Source organism: Falco cherrug, chromosome 16 (assembly GCF_023634085.1).
Source record: "Falco cherrug isolate bFalChe1 chromosome 16, bFalChe1.pri, whole genome shotgun sequence".
NCBI lineage: Eukaryota > Metazoa > Chordata > Aves > Falconiformes > Falconidae > Falco > Falco cherrug.
This window is the reverse complement of record NC_073712.1, coordinates 7,396,530-7,419,437: the sequence shown is the minus strand read 5'-3', so window position 1 is coordinate 7,419,437 and position 22,908 is coordinate 7,396,530. Positions and strand designations below refer to the sequence as shown.

The window sequence follows — 22,908 nt, the reverse complement described above, 5'->3', positions numbered from 1 at the left end:
TGAGATCTCTGGTGGCAGCAGTTCATAATTGACACTCAGTTCTTTCTCTCTTTCTTCCTCGTTTTCCCCTCTCTCTTTCTTCCATGACTACCCCTCGCGGGAGACAGCAAGAAAGTTGACATTAAATCAAATATCTGCTCCAGTTCCTGGCACAGAGCGCAGCACACAGCAGTTTGGAGACCTAGATATAGCAGGGAAAATTAATAAAATACATATTTATTTTTGGGGTTCTCTCAGCTCTTTTTGTTTAGTTTTGTTTTATTCCTGGTGCCTCAGAAAGTCAGAGGAGCCGCCAAGGCGCCGGTTGCTGGCGTCAGACTCCTTTGGAAAGTCATCTCTGGATCGTGCTTTGCCCTTGTTATGTGGTCAATATGAGAAAGGTTTTCTCCAAGTGGAGGGATTCTCCCCTGCCGTTTTAATCTTCAGGAGCTTATTTTTTATTTTTAGAGGCAGATCTCTAACAGTGTTTCAGATACCAGCCCAGCGACAGCGTATGAGCGATGCCTGCCGAGGGGCAGCACAAAGCCCCGCAGCAGCTATTGCTGCGGCTCAGCAGACCCTTCCCCACGTAGTAGAGAGAAAGAGAGGTCAGGCCCCGTGGTGGCAGGCAGAATTGAAGGGATGGCTTACCCAGCCGTCACCACCGATCCGATTTCAAAGGCAGAGGAGGCCAGGGAAAGTATAGACAGCAGACTTGTTTGCAAGGAGCCTGTGGTGCTCCTGCTGCACCCAGCAGCGTTGAAGGTTACAAGCAGCCCCTTTCCTCAGCCAGTGTAGGACGGTGATGATTAACTCAATTGCTGGCCGTCCCCAGGACCGATGCACTGCAAATATCTCACAGCGTCAGCCTGTGTCAAGATGAGAGTGAGATTCAGTGCTTGAAGGTAAGGAGAAATGGGATTTGACAGAGATGCTCAGAGGTGTTTCTTTTTGCTGTTGCATTCAGCTGATCTTTTATTTCTGATAACAAAATAAAAGGGAACAGCTAGATGTGGGAGTACCTGATACCCTTCTCCCACACAATATGCCCCAACTTCTCTGTCGCTCCACATTTCAGTTCTTTTTGCGGTGCTGGTGGCAGCCCATGAGCAGCCAACAGGGACAGGTCACAGCATTGCTTCACTGGCTAATAGGGAGGCTTGCTAATTCTTAATATAATATTCTATTAACAAAGTAGTTTACTAAATCAATATTCACCCTGACGTTCTAAATGTATAATTTTCTGAGGTTTTCACCTATTCTTTAGTTTGTATCACTGCCTCTCTGTTCTCTGTGGCTCGCTGGCGCAGCAGTGTGCTGGTGCTTCTCCTCCTTAATTGGGTGACTGAAATATTTTAAACAGGAGAACAATGTGTGTGTCAATTTGTAGGATGATTTTTTAGGCAGTTAATCAATTCAGGCTTAAATTCTTTGGGGATCTGCAGACATTTTCACAAATTCCTGGCAGATGTTGCAGTCCTAAGAGATGATGGATAGCGTGACCCCAGGTCTATCTGCCGACTGGCATCAGTTTTTCTTTGGTGATATCTGTGGCTCCCGTTTATGCTTCATCTGCTTGACTTTGGGATCAAACCTTGTTGCTTTTGTCGTGTGTGTTTTTCATTAAATGGCAGAGTTTTCAAGCATGTGGGATGCTGTGTAAATACATACCAAGAGGCAGTCCCTGATTCAAGGCAGCAGAGCACACAGGGGAAAATGGGGGTGCTGGGTCTGGAGCGGGACAGTGACCTGCTCCAGGTCAGGGTCAGGGTGATGGCAGAGGCTCGATGCATTGCCGTGCTTGTTGAGCATCTCCTGAGAAGGTTGCTGGCACAGTGGGCGAAGGGCAGTCGGCAGGAACGGCACCAGGAGCAGAGCTGCCGGCCAAGGGGATGAAGGCACAGAGAGGCGCCCAGAGGCAGCGGGGCTGCTGCCTTGCTGCAGGCTCACAGTGAAGGCATGGTCCCCGGCAGAAAGGGTGCTGCAGCGGGCAGGGTGCTGGATCCACCCCTCTTCACTTGCTGAAATTTTGACCAGATCCTGGTATTGCATGTGGCACGAGGAGAAGGCTGGTAGCGCAGGGAGCCGGGCTGCCCGGGGTCAGTTTGTGGCTGGCTTGGCTGCGGCAGAGCAGCTCTCTGCGTGGCCTCGTGGGCAGGCTGGCAGCCTTGCCTGCCTGCCTGCCTGCCCGCCCGCCCGCCTGCCTGCCTGCCTGCCTGCCACCAGCACGAGCTGCATGGCTGGCGCTCAGATGTGGACTGTGAGACAGCACAGCCATCCTGTCCCATCCCAAGGAAAGGAACTGTGGTGCTTTAAGGAAAGTCTCCTGGTCCTGCAGAGCCAGCATTAAAAACTATCATTAGGAACCATTGTATTTAAATTAGAAATAATCTTGGGCACAATGTGGGGAGAGGACACTGGGTGGGACTGGGGAGAAAGCTGTAATTTCCCTGCCATTGTCACTCTGCTGTCCCTGATTGCCAGGAACTGCTGCAAATCCCAATGATTTACCGAGCCAGGCTGTAATTTGCACCACGTGCAACAAGCCGAGTGTCACCAGGCTCCCCATCACCAGCCCCATCAGGGCTGTCAGCTGGGCAAGCTGCTGTCAGCTCGGTGCAGCAGAGGGGGGGGCCCTGGTTTGGAGCACCACGGCAGCTGTGTCAGGGTGCAGCCAGGTGGTGCCACCCGAGGAGATCTGGGGCCTCTGGTGTGTGATTTGGTTTCATGTGTAACATGCGTGTCCTCCGGGCTTCCCTAGGACCGAGTCCGTGGCTGAGAAGATGCTGACTAACTGGTTTGCCTTCCTCCTCCACAAGTTCCTCAAGGTAAGGAGGGATGGAGCTGAGATCCTGCTTTGCTGTCTCACCCACCAGCCATCCCCAGCGTGAATCCGGGCTTGAAATTCTTCAGTCAGACTCCAAGTCAAAAGATGTAGTAGCAAGGCAGGGGAGGTGGAAATTTGCTCAGAGATGCCTACAGCTGGGGCTGCTGTTACATGGGCTGAGCCAAGCTGGCACGGCCTCCGTGCTCAGCCTTCTCCAACCCTCAGATCACCTGGTGTAATTCTCATGTAGTGGAGTTTCTGTTGCACCTCTTTGGTACTTAGGAGAAATTCTCACTTGGATCTCCGTGCCTGGACTTCCATATTTTTTAACTTTATTTGTGGTTTTGGAAGCCCCACAGAATTTGCTTCATGGGAGTGAACAGTGAGGTCAAGATCTCAAATTCCATTTTTTTACAGCCATGTAGATTCAGTAGAGATTTACCAAGCCAACGGCAACATACCCCTCGAGCAATGGAGCTGATGGGTTTGGCTGCCCTTTCCAGGAGCTGCTGGGGGCTGAGCCTGGATTGCACATGTGCTAAAGGTTGAGTCAGTGGGACTATGCCTCTGCTGACAGGAATCCTGTGCAAAACCTGCGTGCAGCCAGTGGCCCTGGAGGAGATGCACCTCCACCTCCATGTTAGTCGTGCTGTCTGTCTCGTTGTGTAGGAATGTGCTGGAGAGCCGCTCTTCATGCTCTACTGTGCCATCAAGCAACAGATGGAGAAAGGTCCCATTGATGCCATCACAGGAGAAGCCCGTTACTCCCTCAGTGAGGACAAGCTGATCCGGCAGCAAATTGAGTACAAGACCCTGGTGAGTGATCGCTGTAGAAGCTGCCATTGAATCGCTTCTGTCCTCCTTGCTTGGCCATGAGCTGTTCTGACCTTAGGCTGGTGATTAGGACACCACTGTGAAGCCTAAATGTTACCAGTGCAGTAAAGCCTCATGCTGCCAGACCCACGGCCGAGTCAGGTGTGCCCCTAATCTGCAGATACAAAAAGCCTGAGCTAAGGTTTGGAAAGGCAGGGTTTGAGGGGACCATTTATCTCCCTGTGCATTGAGTGTTGCCCTCCCTCTAGCAAATGAAAATGGACATTTAGGACGCCTACCTTGGTAATCATTCTGAAGATACACTAGATGCGACAGCAATGATGCGATTAGGGTTGCAATGCTTTTTTTATGACAACAGGTTGTTGTGACACATGTGGTTACAGTTCTCCTGGATGCTTGTCTGAAGCCCTCTAGAGCATGGTGGTGTTCTCCTTGCCTTCCAGATCCTAAATTGTGTGAACCCAGATAATGAGAACAGTCCAGAGATCCCTGTGAAGGTGCTCAACTGTGATACCATCACTCAAGTCAAAGAGAAGATCCTCGATGCAGTATACAAAAACGTTCCATATTCTCAAAGACCGAGAGCTGTTGACATGGACTTGGGTAGGAGCTTCCCTGCCTCGTAGGAGAGGGAAGATCAGAGAGGTTGAACAGTGATTCTTGGTGGGTTTGGCAGAGTTTGAGAAGTAGAGCTCAGGCTGCACAACACCATACGTGTTTCTAGCGTTAGAGGGGCATGGGCACTGCTCCTGCTGAATAGGTTTTGAGCTCTGTGGGATCAGCTAATTGTCCATTGACCACAGAGCAAATGATTCCTGAAGCCTCCTTTGCTCTGCTGACAATTTAGCTTCCCCTGGGTGCCTCCTCCTGGGAGACGGCCTTTTCTACAGGCTCATCTGTCCAGTAGGTACTTGGGCCAGAAGTGGATAGAGCCTTTTAGTGCCTTTCCCCCTCTCTGACCATCATGCCTGCCTGGTTTTTGCCTCTCCCACAGAGTGGCGGCAGGGCCGGATAGCTCGTGTGGTCCTGCAAGATGAAGACATCACCACCAAGATTGAAGGAGATTGGAAGCGCTTGAACACCTTGATGCATTATCAGGTAAGAAAGCAGCCCCGGCGGACAGCTCCCGGAAAGCTGTCAGGAGGGAAGAAAAGCAGAAATTTAATTCCCAAGTATCTCATCTACCAAGACAGACAGGGAGGTCACATTTATGTGATAAACCAGAAGGGTTCAATGTGCTTACGCATTAGATGGGAAAGCAACCTTGACATGGATGTTAAAGAAACCAGCAGAGTTGAAAATTGGCTAAATTAAAACCACCAGCCGTGCTAATGAGACAGAGGGAGCGGTGACGAGGGCTGACCACCTGCTGCTGGAGGTGTGGGGCCAGGGGATGGATGGCACGTGGGGCTCAGGACTTTGTGCGGGGGTCTGAGACAACCAGGAGTGCAGCAGGGAAGGAAGAGGAGCCTCTGCCTTCCTTCAAAGCTTTGCAAATGCCACACAATCTGATGATCTGATGCAAAGCACAGGCTGCAGCGGCAGCTCACCTCTTGTACTCTTGATCTTCCTATGCGTTGGCTCTTGAGCATCGTGCAATGAGTGAAGAAGGGAAGCAGAGCAAATACTTCAGGTACTGTCCCATGGGAGGCTCGAGAGGCTGCTGTGGGGAGTTAGGGGATGAAGCCAGGTCAGGAAAAAGTAAACATCAAGAGCTACTTCTTGACAGAGTGGCATCAAACCTCCTAAGTCCCAGACCTAGTCTTCCAAGCCAAGTAACAAGAGTTTAAGTCACATAAAAGGAGGCTAGGCAGTGAGGATGCTCTATCACGCATCAGCCAGGGTGGCCGAGGTGACCTGAGAAGTCACTGCCACCTTTAGCTCTTGCAGCTCGTGTGCCCCAGCCCAGCCCAGGCTGCCCTGGGTGGCTGTGCGTCTGTTGGAAAGGGCTTCTTACGGTGTGCAAAAGACGGAGAGGGTGGTAAAGAGGGAGCTGAGGAAGGTTTGGTTAAAGGGAATCAGAGGCTTTTACTCAAAGCCTGCCTGCAGCAGAGGATAACTGCATTAATTGGGACCTGTAACCTACTACTGTCCATCACTACCTACACAGAAGTGTTTAGTATTTAATCTGGCATCTTTCCCTGTTTATACACCATCTCAAGTCCATCAGCGTGACTCATGCTGTGTAAGTTGAATGTGAGCCAGTATTGACAGGAGCCGTATAATCAAGGAGCGAGACTGAGAGAATGGCATAGATATGCAAAGTGCATGTAAAAAAGCACCTCGAGGGTCAACTTTTCCAAGCGGCCCCAAGGATTTAAACACAGATTACCGTAAAATGTCTTAGGAGTTGCGCAGATTAATTCCATTGTTTCTAAAATCTGTTTTACCTGACAGTTGCAAGGGATTAACTAACATGCAGGGAAGCCGCAAGGCTTTATTATGCCTTGATCTTTAAAAGTCATCATAAGGAAGTCACGAGTGAGCGCCGTGTTTTCCTGATGTGTGTCGGATGCTAGGGGGGGAGGGGGAGTACTTTCGTTTTAGTGCCTGTGGGAAAATCTGAGCCACAAGTTTACCCTTAAAATAAACAAAATCCTTGCACCACTCAAGATGCTGCAGCTATTCCTGCCATTTTAATGTCAGTTTTGCTCTGGAGCCGGATAGAAATTTGCTGCCAAACATCTAAACAGGTAGCAATTGCACTTCTCTCCCTGCCCTGGCCCGAGCTCCGCGCAGCCTGGCAGAGCCATTTCAGCCATTTAAAAGAAGCCAAGTTCTCTGCAGCGCAACAGAATTCTTGTCAAGGCAGGGCTTTTGCCAAAAACAAGAAGCAATTTTTTCTCATTGTTGTTATTCCTACCAGGTTTTTTTCTATTTGAGTAATAAATGTTTTTATTAGGTATCAAAAATACAGATGCTCCAGGACTACACAGTGAAACAAATATGTGGGCAAAGGCACAGCTTAGAAGAGGGTATAAAATCATTTGGGTTTTAAGCACTGCTGCCTCACCGTTTTAACATGTGTTACATGTAAAACAGGCGTGGTTCGAGCCATAAAAATGAAATCTAGATTTCTCCAGTTTCTGGAGGACTAACGAAGGATTACTGAATGTCTAGAAAAACGAAACAAAACAAAACAAAACAACCCCTAGCCCTGTAAAGCTATCTCCATCTTTTGTTCAGAGCTGTCTTGTGTTTATTCTGATCCGAAGGCACAGTGATCTCTGGATTTGCACGCACAGCCCATGTTTCCATCCGGGAACACCGGGGTTCTGTGGTCCTTTGGAGAGGTGCTGCTGGCAGTAAGTGCTGGAGCAAGGACCAGAGCCTGCCCGGTCCTCGCAGCCTTGCCCCTGCCCCCGGTTTCTGGGGTCTGAGCGCTCCGCAGCCCCCGTCCCTGCAGCTCCTGGACCAAACCAGCCTCCTCCTCCTCACCGTGCACTGGGGCAGGGTGGGAAGGCTCTGCAGAGGGCACTTACTCCATTCCAAGAGTTTCTCGGCTCCATACCTGGCTGCTGGAATTTGACACTATTACATTTGTTTTCAATATACTATACAATACCTGCATCAACAGATAGAATGTAATTTTCATGGGAAGCCTTTGCATACAAAAGCCAGATTGAATTTGAAGAGAAATATTCATCTTTCGGCAATATTTTTGAACCACTTCATAGAATTATATAGAGAACCATATGCCTGCTGCTCATTTCTTCATTTATAAAAATAGATGTATAGGTTAAGTAGGTGTAATTCTTTGTTAAATTCTCTGGAGCTTTTAACTTATGTTGTAAGGAATTGTATTACGTTTGTGTGGTGTCGTTTTGGTTTCATGCCTATTAAACTCCGTGGGAGAGTCTCACCCCGTGTGGCTTTACTCAAGAAAAATGAAACACTGAATTTAATATCAAATGATTTACAGTGGCTCATGCAGGGTTAACTCAGAGGCAGCAGAGCATGAATACCTGTCAGCCACTGTGAGTCTAGAAAGGCTGAGAGACTAGAAAACTATTTTAAATGGAAAATTAGAAGCAGAGAGTGAAGATTTTTGTGGAAAATGAGACTTAGGAGCCGAGGGTGGCGTGGATGTGGAGCTGGCATCCTCACTGCGTCCTCACTACCCCACGCAAACGCAGGATTATTGTCTGGGCTTCTGCTCTCCCTGCTCCAGATTTTAATTTTCTTTTCTTTAAGGTGTTTTGTGCAGCACATTTCCAGCTTGTAGAAGAATCAGAATATTTATAAAGTTGTAAAACAGCCAGCCAGCTTCGCAAGCATCTCTGGGGTTTTATGGGAGTATGGCAACAGCAGAGCGAGATGGGAAACGAATGTGTGTTACATCTGATGCTAATTTGCACGCTGGTGTTTTTTAGCTGACAAGAGCCATTCGACCCAAAATTTAGAGAGTGAGAGTGCTCTGTGTGTGTGTGTGGAATTTTTAATGCCTCTCTCCCAGTTAACCGCAGCCCCAGTGGATATGGATCCCAGCACAGGGAGCTGCTGCCTCCACGGGAGCACTGGCCCACTCGGGTTTCTCCCTAGCAAAATTGAACTGAAGTGGCAGCTAATAGCAGCCTAAGAAAATAATGTCACCACTGATTGTTTCTTCCGTTGTCTTAATAAATGGGATGAAGTGAGGCAGGAGCAGAAGAGGAAATAACAGAGGTGGTTGAAGTGTTTTGCCTAGAAATACCTCACTTTTGTACTGTGAAACACAAGTGACTATTATTTCCACTATCACTAGCAATAATAATAAGTCGCATTTACATGAAACCTTTCATCTGACTGGTACCCAGAGCCTTGAAGGCAGTGAGGATCGCGGTGTGCGATCACCTCGCGCCAGCAGACGCTGTACAAACACCCCTGCAGCTTCCCCGTGCGCGGGGACAGTGCCGAGTCCCACGCAGGACGTAACGGGGGACTTAGCCCCAAAAGCAATTTCTCCAGCAGGAAGAGGCATTTCTTTCATGCAGCTCCTCTAAATAATGTGCTGGCTGGGCGCCGGCGGGTCCTCAACCTGAGAGATGCAGTGACTGCGCTCTCTGCTCCCTTGCCGCACCGCGCCACGGGCCACGAGTTCAAAATTAAAAGACACTCAGGCCCATTCCCTGGAAACCTGCAGATCCTTAATTAAGGGAAATAAGTTAAAAAATTTCCAGTGACTACTAGATTTATAGGGAGGATAAAATTAAACATGGCTACTAAAATCTGCTGTAACAAAATCTTGTTAGCACTAATGTTCATTTATAGTTAGACTTCCCAGCATTTAATTCCTTCTCTGGTGCAGTAGAGGGACTGACAATTTAATACCCTGAAAGATGGCTTTATGTCTTGCTTAGCTGTAAATCAAACTTTTAAAGTTCGTAAAAATTGCTAAAATAAAAAATGGTTTAATAGGAATGTTTTATGGTCCATAACGTTATTATAGCCCTTTTATTCCCTCTGCATTGTTACTTTAATTGGATCACAACAATTCTTGAGATTCTCATTTTTATTGGATAAAACATAATCTTAAATCAGAACGACCAAAACCAGCTTCAAGATGTCTTTTGATTTACCACTTTTTTCCTTTGGTCCCTCGCCGACAACCCAGCAGAGAGCCTGGCTGCCCTGGGGACCCCGTGCCGTGCCGTGCCATGCTGTGCCGTGCCGTGCCCCCTGCCCACGCTGCACCCGAGCTCTGGTGTTACCTGCGTTTGCTGGGTGAGCAGCCGGTGCATCTCGCTGAGCTTTTCTTCTCTCCCTTTGCCTCCCCAGGTATCGGACCGCTCAGTTGTGGCTCTCGTTCCCAAACAGACCTCCTCCTATAATATTCCTGCCTCTGCCAGTATATCCCGGACATCCATTAGTAGATACGGTAAGAAGCAGCATTAAGGGCTGGGAAACTATGGCTCACAGGCAGCAACCGGGCATTACTCCTGCTGTACTCCGCATTTCAGAGCCAGCCTGGAGCTTGCAGCTTTACTTGCGAGTGTATCTTGATGGGGTTGGTATTGAAGCTGCCTTTGTTGCAGGAGGGCAGCACCCCAAGGCAATTAGGTGGGGGAAAAAGCAGCAGCTTCCCCCAAAGAACCACACCACCTCAGCCACAATGAGGGCACGTTCAGGTGCCAAACAGAAGAATGCCCTTGGCTACTGGTTTTTTGCAAAGGTTTTTCCATCTATGGACAGAACAGCAGAAAGCCCAGGGAAGCTGAGAGGAGGGAAAAGGAAATGCCAAGCACATGAGCAGCCTTGGGAAACACGGCTCTTGGAAAAGCCCAGGGAAAGGCTTTTGCTGAGAGGGGCTGGATGCAGCAGAGCTCCCCTGGGGCTCCCGCTGCAGGAAAGCAGCTTTGTGTCCCTTGTGTGTAAGCAGGTCTGCACCAGGGAAGAGCCCAATCCCTTCATCTCTTTCTTCTCTACATGGAGGATCCTGAATCCTCAGCTAATGGGTCAAAACCGGGGAATGGCAATCTTAACTCGGCGTGCTCGGATGTGCACACCTGGGAATTAATTATTTGCATAATAGCAGGGCTTGGCACTTTACAGAGGGTCCCTGAAGACGCTGCAGCCTGAGTAAATGAGTCTGCGAGGTGCCAGGTGTGCGTTTATAGCACTAAATCCACAATAATAGTAATAATATACTTCCATAAAAGGCAGCAGTGGCAAAATCTCTAGTGTGCTGATCTTTCATTATCTTTCATTTTACAGAGTGTTTTACAAACGAGAGATCTCCTGACAAACCTCCTCTTGTTTATAGCTCCCAGAATAATGGTTTTTTTCTCAAGCAAGGGTTCTGAGGAGCCATCCACAGGAGAGTCTTAGGCAAAAGCCAAGAGAAAAGGTATTTCTCCCTGGGAGTTGTAGTCCACCCGAGTGCCCAGCACTTCCCACGCTTCAGGTGATGGAAAAACCGAGGCTGGGTCACACAGCCTGAGTCCTCGGTGCTCATTGATCTGTGTCAGATGGAAAAGCTTTTGCAAACTCCCAATATGAACTATCATCGCTCATGTTAAGATTAATACTTCTAATTGTGCAGACAGAATTTAAATGAGATACTTATTTACTTCCCCCATTATATATCAGTACAGAGCTGTGTTTAAAAATAGAATTACTAGATGCTTCCCTAGCTGTCCCCCTGTCTGTCTCCTTAATTATATCAGTTGGAGTAGTCATTTATCTAAGCCTTAATCAGGGATGAAAATCTAGCTAGTTTGGTAATGACTTGCGTATTTCCCTCGGCTGATTTATGATTGATTCCCTTACTCTCCATGAGGAGGGTGAGCAGTGAATTGGAGGCTAAACTTGAGAAAACGCATGAGATTCCCAGAGAACAAAGAAATTTAGTGAGAGGAAAAAAATCCAACAGCACATGATTGTGTTACTCAGCCCGGTGTCTCAGCTTGAAGATGCTGTGGATGGGATCCAGGGAGGTACATTCTTTGGGAAGTTAAATGTATCTCACATCCCTCCATGGTTTCTGAGCAATTAAGGGAAAAACCTTTGTCTGCTCACCTTTGAGCTCCCATTTCCCTGCCAGGGAGGAGGGCAGAAGCAGGGACAGCAGGGAGGCCGGACCCGCTCAGCACCACGGGCGGCACAGCCGGGATGCAGGACTGGCCTCAGGCTCTGCAGTTGGTGCTCAGCTTGAGCCCTTGTTGCTCTAATGAATGCCTGGAGAACAGGAACAACAGTTTCTTCCCTTTGTGCTGGTTGTGCTGGGGAGCTTGTTATTATTTAGGGAAGACTGATATCAGGATGCCGGTGCTGCAGGAGTCGGTTCACATAAGTAAAGGATGTGAATGGAGCAGAAAAGTCCCATGTCTGAGTGTGAAAACACAAAAGCTTGAGTCTGAAGGGCTCTTCTCAGTGAAGACCAACGCGTATCCTTGGCAAATGCCACATTTCGTCAGTGCCAGGCTGGTATTACGTTTCATTACCCCATAAAAAAGCCAGGGCGGATGATTTTGGCATTAGCAAGCACAGTGGCATCACTGAGAGGAGACAGGGAAATGAAAAAGGGGGTTGCTTTGAGCATGACCGACTTCTCCTCCCATTGTTCAGACTCCACCTTCCGTTACACCGGCAGCCCCGACAGCTTGCGCTCCCGCGCCCCCATGATCACCCCCGACCTGGAGAGCGGGGTCAAGGTCTGGCACTTGGTCAAAAACCACGACCATGGAGACCAGAAGGAAGGAGACCGGGGCAGTAAGATGGTGTCTGAAATCTACCTGACCAGGCTATTAGCTACAAAGGTAACTGCCATGCACTAAATTTGCTTGGGAAATGCATAGGGAGGTCTGTCTATAGGCACTTGCCAGGGATCCTGTGCAGCCCCTAGTGATGCTCAGCTCCCAGGGGATACTGTCCCAGTCGGGCTTTCCTGGGTGCCAGGGGTTGGATGGCTCATGGGGCAGCAACAGAAACACATCCCAGATTTTCTCACGCTGCAAGGCTATGGCTGCAATGCTTCCTTCTTCTGCACATTATAAAACACAAAGAATTGGAGAGACACAGCAGTGCCTGTAAATATTTAACTGGTTTCCTTGGGCAGAGAGGAAAGGTCCTGCCTTTCACCGTGTTTCATCACTGTAGATAATGCAGATTTGCTTTTGAGAGCAAAAGAACTTCTTTCAGGTGAGAAATAAAGAGTAAATGCAGCCGTGAATAACTGCAAGCTGGAGCATCCCCCCGGGGTCCTCTGGCTGTACAGTCAGCATTCGTAAGGACCCCGACCTTACTTATTCCTGTGGGGTCCATGGCGGCACTTTGCGGGGCTGTGCAGAGCTGGTAATGCCATCTGGCATCCCCTCCTGCCACCGCTGCTTAGCCAAGCGTGTGCCTGCGCCTCCCTTCACCTTCTCGGTTGCTGCTTTCATTAGGGTACGCTGCAGAAATTTGTGGACGACTTGTTTGAGACGCTGTTCAGCACCGTGCACCGCGGCAGCGCGCTCCCGCTGGCCATCAAGTATATGTTCGATTTCTTGGATGAGCAGGCAGATAAGCACGGCATCCATGACACAGATGTGAGGCACACGTGGAAGAGCAATTGGTAAGAACGAAGGAGGAAGATGGAGAGGGGAGCAGACCTCAGTACTGAGCAATTGTCTGTGTCCTGGGGAAAAACAGAGATGGGGAAGAACTTTGGGAAGGCTGAGAACAACCAAGTCCCGTAGCTCCAAAGCACGAGATGTTCCATGAAGCCATGTTAATGCTTTTCAGCTGCTGCCCCAGATGCGGCAGTGGGGTTTGATCCTGGTTCGTGCTGACTCCATGCACACACGAGCTGAACCCCTGGTGCAGCGTTAACCCCTGTGCCCAGCTATCTCAGCGTCCTCTGCCCAGGTGGGAGCTGGGCACCGGCCTCAGGCCGTAGATCCACACACCTGGTCTTTGGAAATCGTGGGGTAGGTGACAAGGGGGGAAGGAGCCATCCCTGTGTGCCACTGGCATGGACTGCAGCCAGGTTCAGCCTTTTCCAAACAATAGGAGCTCTCACATCTCTGCCTCTGCTGTTATTTTAGGATTAAAAGCTCCGTGGGTTAGAAATTCACCTCTTCGAGGAAGGAAAAAAAGCATAACAAATGGTTGCTCCCTGAAGACTTTGTATTTTCCTGAGTCCTTCGTGGTTTAAAAGGCCTCTAATCATCATGGCTGCAAAAGCTGGGTACCCTGCTAAGGCTGTGGGAAGCTAAAAACAATTTATTGAAAGGCTTAGAGGAAGGTGTTATTAGAATAAGAACTCCAGAATCACACAAAAAGATGAGACTTCTTAAAGCAATAAAAAAGAAAGCACCGACCAGCAGAGTTTTTGCTGCCGGAGCCACCAGCCCACACGAGCCCTGGTCCTTCCTCCTGGCCTGGAGCACGGTGGGCTCGGGAGAAAGGTGAAAATTCGGTCTCTGAACTAACAGCTCTACTGAGCGCTCTGGGCAGCTGCAGCATCCCCAGAAAGGGCATTTTGGTGGGGAGATGGGAGAAGGCTTATGCCACCGTAACAGGTCAAAGCAAACGGGGGCTTGGAATTGGGAGCCGGGGGGTCTGGGAGCTGGCACTGCTGGGGCTGCGGCCGAGCTGCTCGCCTGCAGTGCAGCAAGAGTTAAGCTGAAGCCTTCGGTGAGCAAGCTGGGTAGACAGAGAGAGCCGAGACTTGAAAGGTAATAGAAAGCAGCAGCTGTTTTTTTGATCCTGCTATACAGCCAAAGAAAAAAGGAATAATAATTCCCCTTTGATTGCAAAGGCCTCGGGATTTGGGGACAAAGCCTCTGATGCCTGCTGCACCGCTGGCAGATGATGGACTGCGGACCGGCCGGGCAGCGGCTGATTAGCGCGGGGGGCGGCAGCACCGCTGCCCCGGCTCGGCTCTGCGCCGCGGACTCCTGCTCTAAGAACACGGTCTAATGGGCTCCTCGTGGAGCTGCTCAGACGGCACCATCGAGCTCTGCCCTGGCACAGCCAGCCTGCCCTCAGCACCTGCTGTCCCCCGGCTCTTGCCTCCTCTGCCATCCTGGGCAGGATCAGGCCCCAGAGCAGCTCCTGGGGTACATGGGGCAGCAGCGTCCAGCCCAGGCCTAGCGGGACCTGTCACAAGCAACCCGGGCAGCACTGGGCTCACTGGTGTTTGATAGACCTGGCCCAGCTCCTATTCACGTTATTGCTGCTTCCCACCATTTGTATTCTGCTTGGGAACGCAAACCGCAGCTAAATGTCCTTTTCTAGCCTCTGTCATCACAGTTAATTTTGTTTCTTGATTTCCCCACAGCCTCCCTCTGCGATTCTGGGTGAACGTAATCAAAAACCCCCAGTTTGTGTTTGATATCCACAAAGGCAGCATCACAGATGCCTGCCTTTCTGTTGTGGCTCAGACCTTCATGGATTCCTGCTCCACCTCAGAGCACCGCCTGGGCAAGGATTCCCCCTCCAACAAGCTGCTCTATGCCAAGGACATCCCCAGCTACAAGAGCTGGGTGGAGAGGTGAGTGGCAGCGTGCGGGCGGCAGCAATGTGGGTGCGGGGCTGGCCTGGGGGCTCCGGTCCTGCCCGACCTCCCACGTCGAGCAGCTTTGCTGTCGCTGGCCGGCAATGCAGGAGGTGGCTCTTGCAGCAAGCTGGTGGCACAGCTCAGCCCTGCCAAGCATCGCTGCTCTTATTTTCGGCTTGTTACAGACCGGGATCCTGTTTTACTAGATGTAAGCATAAAGCAAAATGCTGCCCTTTTCCCTGCAGAGCTTTGTTTAAATCCCAAGGAGAAGAGGGGTGTTTTGAGGCTTGGTGTTTCTGACAGCTTTCCTTCCTGCAGGTATTACGCAGACATCGCCAAGCTCCCTGCCATCAGCGACCAGGACATGAATGCCTACCTCGCCGAGCAGTCGCGCCTGCATGCCGTCGAGTTCAACATGCTGAGCGCGCTCAACGAGATCTACTCCTACGTCAGCAAGTACAGCGAAGAGGTGGGTGTCCCCTGGGGTGGGCGCAGAGGTGATGCCAACCCGCATGGGAGAGGAGATGAGCTTCTGGGCGGTCCTGGGTTGTGCAGTGACCCTCCTTGCTGCTGCCCAGAGCTCCTCCCTTGTCCTTGATGCAGTGTGACCGTAGCTTGCACCACTGCTCTCCCGCTCTGTTCTGTTCATGCACAAAGAGTCCTGTGCCCATAGCGTACTTCCCAGGAGGACTGAAACCTAAAATACTGTGGGAGCAACTGCATTCCTCAGCCTTGGCATTTGCCCAGTGCAGCCCACTCCTAAATGCAGTGGAAAATCATCATGACCTACTGAAGGTCCCCAGAAACATCCCTGTCTTTTGGGAACAGTGTGGTACAATTCCCATGTTGCAGTGGCGCAGACTCCTGTTTGCAAAGAATTCCTGGCAGCATGAGCTCCTTTAATGAACGCATCACTTGAAACCAAGTTCTTGCCATCTGTTCCACCCCTTCATTTCAGTGTAAGAAGAACCTATTTTGCAATTATGTCCGTTAAGAGGAAGGGGTTTGTCATTTAACTGCATGTATGTTTGTGGTACAATGCCACAGCTAATTTCTGATTAGGGTTTAAAAATCTCATAACTTTCCTGCTAAATGAGACAAGAAATGTGGAGTCCAAGGTACAAGAGTGGGAATGATGGTGTTGTGTGGGTAATGTGCACCAAGCGGTCCAACAAATCAATGAGGACGGCTGCGGCACGGCGAAGCGCTCGTCGCGTTGCTTTGCCATTTGTTATTTAAGTTTCACACATCCAAGTTTCAAGTTGCTCACATCTTGCTGCCCACCCACCTCTACCACCCCCTCTCGCACGCTGATTTCTTTCTTTTTCTTTTTTTTTTTCCCTCCCTTTTGATGTTTTCTGTACCAGCTCATTGGGGCTTTGGAGCAGGATGAACAGGCACGTAGGCAGCGTCTGGCATACAAAGTAGAGCAACTTATTGGTGCCATGTCTATTGAGAGCTGAAGAAAGGACGCGGTGCTCGCAGACAGCAAAGGGCAGAGGATTGCACGGACGCTGGGGAATTAAGAAGGAGAACAAGCAAGAAAGGCGCTGAACACATATAAATACCAAGGCTCTTCTGGAGTGAGCAGACTGGCCCAAGGAGTGACTGTGTTCAAAACCACATAGGATCCGGTTTGAAAAGGCAGGAAGAGAAAAGGACAAAGCATCTCAATCAAAGTCAAATCAAGATGGATCATTTTTTCGAGCATACATGGAAAGAAGGAACCTGGAAAGTCTGGATGTCTCCATGACTGCTGCTTTGCATGAAAATTGTTTGATGTATATTAGAAAATAAAACTTTATTTAAAGTTTTTTTTTTAAAAAAAAAAAAAAGGAAAGAAAAAGGAAAAAAAAAAAGATATAGAACAAAAACCACAGAGGCCACAGAGATAATCCTGGCAAGAAGGTTCAGCTCTGAATCCTGTCCTCGAGAGACTCCCGGGGATGTGGCTCAGACATTCTGCGAATGGACTCTTATGCTAATTGGAACATTTGGAAAAATGAAATCTTCTCCTTTTTGGGATCTTATAAAAAATATGAGCACAAGTTTGCACCACACCTTTTTACACAAGTAAAATAGCGGTTTAGCCAGAAAATAGTTCCGTGGCTGAGTAACTTATAGGCACTAGAAGGAACTTTACCTGAATTGCAAAACCATCAGATCATCCAACCTGTCTTGAAATCCAGCTTTATCTATGTATTTATATAGTGTCGATATATATATATTTTTTTTAAATCCCATTTACTGTTGAACGAGGAAAGATCTGATTTTAAATGCTTTCCCCTTTTCCACCCCCATTCCCCTCGCTGGAGGCCGGCACACTGCAGTGAGCCGGCAGCCCGCTGAGCAGCGGTGGGATGCCCACGGCCGTGCCCGGCCGCGCTCGGTGCAATGCTGGTTCCTGCAGGTACGCTCGGAGCAGAGCAGCCGGCTGCCCTCTCCCATCGGGCAGAGCTGGGATGAAGCCTCCTTGGTTGGGTTTTGGGGTGGTTTCTGGCAGCCGCCTCTGAATTTCTGGCAGTAAAAACCAACACCCCCCCAATGTTTACAGTGAGCGATACTTGAAAAGACTCAACGTAGCGAGATGAGCTATTTATTGCTTTTCTGTTTGACTTGCAGAGCTGATCGGCACAGGCTCCCTTTGAGTTTCTCTGCCAGCATTCACGGGGTCGCCCGGGGTCAGCGCAGGACTTGTGTTTCCACTGGGGAGGGGAAAGAAATCTTTGTGCTCTAGGCAAGGCAAAACCTCAACCAGCACTCCACGGGCCAGCTAGCGCTGCTGTCTTGTCTCTGTCTCGGCGTCTTGTTGTTATATTCAGTTCCTTGCTGGCCCCGACGGCACGTGTTCTTGTGGCCAGTGATAGGCAAATGTTTGTGAGTGTTATTTCTTTCAACGACACCAAAGCTTGTGTGTGTCCCTTTGTAGAGTGCCAGGAGGGGAAGGAACGCTGTAAATATTTCTCTCTGTAATAAATATTGATATTTGCGCAGGCTGCAGTGGGGAGGACAGGGTGATTAGGTCTAATGGAAGTACAAGTATTGACTGCATGAGCTTGGCAGTGGCAGGAAAATAGCTCCCGACATCTGCTCAGCCCTGCCCAGGCAGTGCTGTGCTGGACTGGGACCTTAGTTTGCAGCCAGTGTGTGTCGAAGGAAAATCCATTTTCATATCCATCCCAGAGCCCGGGAGGGTCACCACAGGCTCCCCATGCACCGAGTGAGCTGCTGGCTTTTGGTCTCAAGGCACAGACCTAACAGAAGCCAGCAACAGGCGAGGGGAGAAGCATGTAGAGAAATACTCAGGAAATTTGTTATTTTAATTACCCTTCAGAAAAAGCCATGCCAAGTCCACTTTCTTTTGGTTAATCCATTTCTAGGAGTTTCTCTGTGCCCTATTAATACTTGGGAGAAGATACTGATGATAATGATCAACCTTGTGCAATAAGTTCTTGACATTTACAACAGCCTGAGCTTTGTAACTGGAGGGCTTGGATTTACCGAGACACGGAGCAAGCTGGCAGAGACAGACTGAGGAGCAGAGCAGGATTCGTACTGCCCATTACCAGAACAGTTGCCTTCCCAGGGATCCTTCTGCTGCACAATGAGTCTAATTTCAAAGACAGAAAACGTGCAAGCTTGTGGGTTGTCCTATGAAAGCCTGACGTCCTGGAGCCCAGCACCGCGGACGTGGTGAGCCATCCTCACAGCAGCCGCCAGCCTGCCCTGCTCTTTGCTGCTGGTGTTACAGGGGATTGCAGAGTGTCGGGTTCTGAAATCCTCCAGGTCTCGTTTTTTTACTGGTTTCTGTTGCTGCTGTTTGCAGTGATCCGACGTGCAGCTGCTGGGAGTGATTGCCAGGTCTATGTTTTAGTTGTGGTCATTGCTTTGAGTATTCGTATTCAGATGGTTCACCAAATTCTTATGGTACTCTGAAACCCAAAGAAAACACTCCAAATGGTTTTCCAACAGTTTCCAAATGCTTCTAAATATTAGTCTGAAGAGTTATGCCTGCAGGATTCACAAAATATGAGTACTGCCCAAAGCAAAGACCTGGCTTTTCATCACCTGGGTGCTCCTGAAGGTGTGCTGGCCCTGCAACCCAAGTCAGGCCCTCATGGTCCTCTGTCTTCACATCTATCTGAGAGGCTTTTGCGTAGCTGCTTTTAAGCATACTTTCCTCCTCCTGCTCTCTACCTTCTGACCAGGAGCACCCCATAAGCAAACATTTTGTCATTCCCCCTTCCCCAGTATTTTCTCAGCAAAAGTCGAAGTCCCCAACCACCCGCTGGGTTCCCTGCAAGGGGTCTGCTGGGCAGCGCTAAGTGTGGGTGCTGCAGCCACCCAGCAGCAATGCCGGCAGTGCCGGTGTCCAGTGTCTTTTCCATGTGCGTTTTGGCTGCCCGTTGCCCCACGGGCAGGCAGCAGGAGAGGCAGCACGTGGGAGGTCTCCCTGCTCACGATGCTCTACGTGCAGCACGATGGGCTGCCTGTCCTGCTTGGCTGATTTGCCCCTTAGCAGCCTCTCCCCCTGTCCTGTCAGAAGCCTGGGAAAGGGCCTGTAAACTGGGATTATCCTGGAAGGTAAGGATGAGGGAGGGAAAAGAAAACCGATTGCAGAGCCCGGAGGTACTGGTTTGTGAGTAAGGATTAAAAGAATCCAATGCGTCCAAGCTGGCCAAACACAGGGTCTGTATTCCATGAATACAGGAGAGCACTGAGAAGGGGACAGCTGAGTTTATTTTCTGTGTTGTGGGAGGAATTTGGGCAGAGGAGGAAAGGGAGAGCAGTGGGAGCACTTTGCAAACCAGTAAGCTATTACACTTTTGACTGACTGACTTCCAAGGGAAGCAGCAGAAACACCTCTTCTTCCATCACCTGAAAAGGCATGAGCAGGGTGGCACAGGGAGCAGCACGGTGCTGGCTGGAATGGGTGGCCATTAAATCATCTGCCAAGTATATACTCATGTGGTTGAATTAATTATGGATCTTTATAGGCAATTATATGGAATGAAGCAACATATCCCCTTGGGGCAAAACGCTTGTAATCTATTGCCCTGTTTGCATCTGACTTTCCCACTACTCCCTTGGGAAGAGGAAGCTTCAGATCTCAAGATGGCATTTTCTTCGCACTTGCAGCAAACTGGACTTGAGGTTTGGTCAGGAGGGGGCAGTGACTTTGCCTTACATGAAATGATTTCACATCCTTCTCATTGCCCCCTTCCTCCTGCAAGGCTGGTTGGTGTTTTGATTCTCCAGTTCACTTCGTTTCAGGTGTTTCGACATCAAAGTGGGAGACGTCATTTTCCAGAATCTCTCTGCCTGGTGTCACTGCTTAAATAATTCCATTTAATCTTCTGCTCATGAGCTATCAAAGCACCTACTCCAAGGGGGAGCAAGGTGCTAATCAAACGCTTCTCCACCTTGAAAGCCTTTATTAAAAACCCATATACAAGAGTCTAACTTATAGGCAAGATTGTCTCCGCATGAGCCCTGCTGTGGAGCACCACAACACTGCAGCCCACCAAAGTACAGAAGATGTGGACGTCAAGTGGTCCACGCTTTGCCATAAAGGATGAATTTATGTTTAAAGGGAGGCCGGAGAGATCAGCACGGCCAAAGCGCTGGAGTCCCATGAGATCCAGCATGGACCAGTCCGGCAGCTGCGTGAAGACCCACCACAGGAACCAGCGCTGAGAAGCAAAACTGCTTCCACGGCTTCACTGCTGGTGGGCAGCATCCCGGGCAGCAGAGGTTTATCTCCAAAGGAGGCTGGACGTGGCTGTGCCGGATGGTGATGCCTTCCCACAGGGTCTCAATGCTGTGACACAGTGGGGATGGCGAGTGCAGCCGCTGGACACGGTGGCAACAGAGACCTTCATCACAGCAGTGCCTTCAACACACTGTCTTAAAATCCTAACGGCCTGTCCCCACGTAAGTTCTCTCTCCTACGTTCAACTGGACTTCACCAAAAATTACATAATGTAGGAAGCAATATGGGTGAGCACGTGGAGAACAAAAGCAAGAGGGCTTAAAGCTCTGGGGTTGCATTCCTGCGCGCTGCTGACTCCGAGCACCTTGCTGCGAGTCGTCTAATCTGCGTGGAAAGGGTCGGAGCGCTTTCCTCCTCCAGTGGGCACAACCGACAAACAAAGTCTTATTTCCAAGCAGCCAACGGGGATGAGAAGCACCAACCTGCCTGCTGTCCCTGCCCTGTCCCCAGGGCAGCAGGTTGGCAAAGGACAGAGCAGCTCCTGGCGTGGTCCCCGTGATGCTCCTGTCCAAGCCTGTGCCTCGAGCCTGTTCCCTGGCAGCAGCCCAGCCACGTTCTCACCTGTCACTGGCTCTTCTCCATCGGTCTCCAGTGCTGTCAGAGCTCACCTGCCACAGGGACTCAGCTCGCCAAACTAAATGAAACTAAAATAGACTGACTTGAATAAGCTGGGACATCAGGGAAAGCTCACGTGTGACTGTACCCTGGAGAGAAGAAAAAATGTTCAGAGAAGGATAAATAACTGACATCAAAGATACATTAAAATGCCACAAAGCTTCAGCCATCCTATTTCGGAATTGCATTTGTACCATAAACCGCAAGCCAATAACGCAGGGAGCTGCGATGTTGTATATAGTTGCGTGCTAGGTAGAGCTAGGTGAGCAGTCCCGTCTGTTTAGTGAATGTGTGTTCGGTGAAACGCCTGCATCGCCCCAGCCTCCTCCCAGCCTTCTCCCGAGGCCACTGAGACCGGTGGGTTGGAGGCTGAAGGCAAAGCACTGGTGACAGCTACAAGGCCACCCAACACCCGTGTGGATAGGCTGCTTGAGTTTTTTAATTTGACATTCAGTGGGGAAATAATCGGAGTAAAAGACGCCAGCGTGCGCTGCCAAGAAGGTGCCGTTCAGGATCCACTGAGCTGAGCAACCCTGAAGGTACAATTTAAATGTGGGTTGGTCAGATTAGTTTTGGCAGGGAAGAGGATGGGAATCTTCAAACCGATTTTTACCACCTGGAAGGCTTTGTGCAAAGCCTCTGTTCACCACAGAAAAAAGAAACCAGTTTCAGGCAGTGGTCCTGTTCTGGGCAAGGCACGGCACAGAGGCTGGCGTCCCAGCTGCTAGCGGTACCTATTGCCTTCCCGGCTCCTAGCACAAAACTCTGGGTCTCCTGTACCCATCCTGCAGCCTGGGGAGCTTCACTGCATGCCGGGGGCCGTGCCAGGGGTGGGAGGTGGGGAGGAGAAGGCAGCGGGGCAGCACAGGCCGGCTGCTCCCTTGCTGGAAAAGCTCCTTGTCTTGCCTGGGCGTCTGCGCCGACGTTGCTGCTGCAGTTGCACCAGAAGCAGCTGAACCGCAGCTGAAGGTGTTTTGGCCGTGCTGTGAGCACGGCGGTGTCTGTGTGCTTGTTCTTTTAGATCCCCATTTGCCCCCATGTTACCCATTCCTCTCCTTTCTTTGTCAAAGTGGAAGATAATACTAAAAGACAGACATTCCTGCAGCGCCTAAGAACGTGCTGAAAAGACCTGCAGGGTCCATCCAATTGCACAGACAATATCCCAAACTCCCTGGGCCTCCTGAGGCTGCCAGATCAAACACGAGGTCTGCTATACGGCCTTTCCTTTGAGATTTTTAATACCTCTGTTTCGAATAAGCTTGGAAGTTTATGCAACAGCTTCTCCATCAGATGTTTCCACCTCATGGACTGGGCAGAAGAAAGGTGTGCCTGCAAGAGGAGCCGTCGGAAAGTAAATGAGCTGACGAGCTGATTTTGCCACGTTATTTCCTAGCTTCAGAAGATACTGCAGTAAAATATCCTTCTCTTATTGATGAGTGTTTCTGTGCTAATGGCACCTTGGGGGCTGTTACGAGAAGCGGTGGGAAGCGGCAAAGGAAAGGGAATGTACAGGTACTAAATCTTCTGGAGCTCCCCAAAATGTCACGGAATGTAGAGGTATTAGCCATGGAACAGATTCTGATTTCTTCTGCCCCCCCCTCCTTAAAATAAACACACGTCAGTTTTAGGGGATTTGTGTATTGGCAGGAATAATGAATTGATTTGTATCCGTACCCATTCCACCGTATCGTTCTCTGGCTCTTCCCCTCCCCATTATACTTGACACACTGGAGTTCTGTATTATATTTTTTTTTAAGATGATTGTCTGTTTTTTGTTGTTTTTACAAGTGTTGTGGAAAAAATGTAAGAAAGTTTAAGTATTTAAAAATGTTCCAAGGAAAAAGGGGGTTTTGTTATTATTCTAATATATTATTGTGTACCTATTGTAAATATGAAACACTCCTATTTTGCAAGCCA

General features: G+C 49.6%; 1 protein-coding gene across 1 annotated transcript in view; it reads left to right on the top strand.

The window, feature by feature from the left end:
• PLXNA2 (plexin A2) overlaps positions 1-22,704 on the top strand; it is a 179,340-nt gene extending 156,636 nt beyond the window's left edge. Inside the window, exons 23-32 of the mRNA XM_055728259.1 lie at positions 2,741-2,807; positions 3,476-3,622; positions 4,084-4,243; positions 4,635-4,738; positions 9,398-9,497; positions 11,687-11,877; positions 12,505-12,674; positions 14,385-14,597; positions 14,922-15,072; positions 15,971-22,704. Coding sequence (XP_055584234.1) covers positions 2,741-2,807; positions 3,476-3,622; positions 4,084-4,243; positions 4,635-4,738; positions 9,398-9,497; positions 11,687-11,877; positions 12,505-12,674; positions 14,385-14,597; positions 14,922-15,072; positions 15,971-16,066 — 1,399 coding nt within the window. The 3' untranslated portion in view covers positions 16,067-22,704. The remainder of the gene's footprint in view (positions 1-2,740; positions 2,808-3,475; positions 3,623-4,083; positions 4,244-4,634; positions 4,739-9,397; positions 9,498-11,686; positions 11,878-12,504; positions 12,675-14,384; positions 14,598-14,921; positions 15,073-15,970) is intronic.
• The last annotated feature ends 204 nt before the right edge of the window (positions 22,705-22,908 follow it).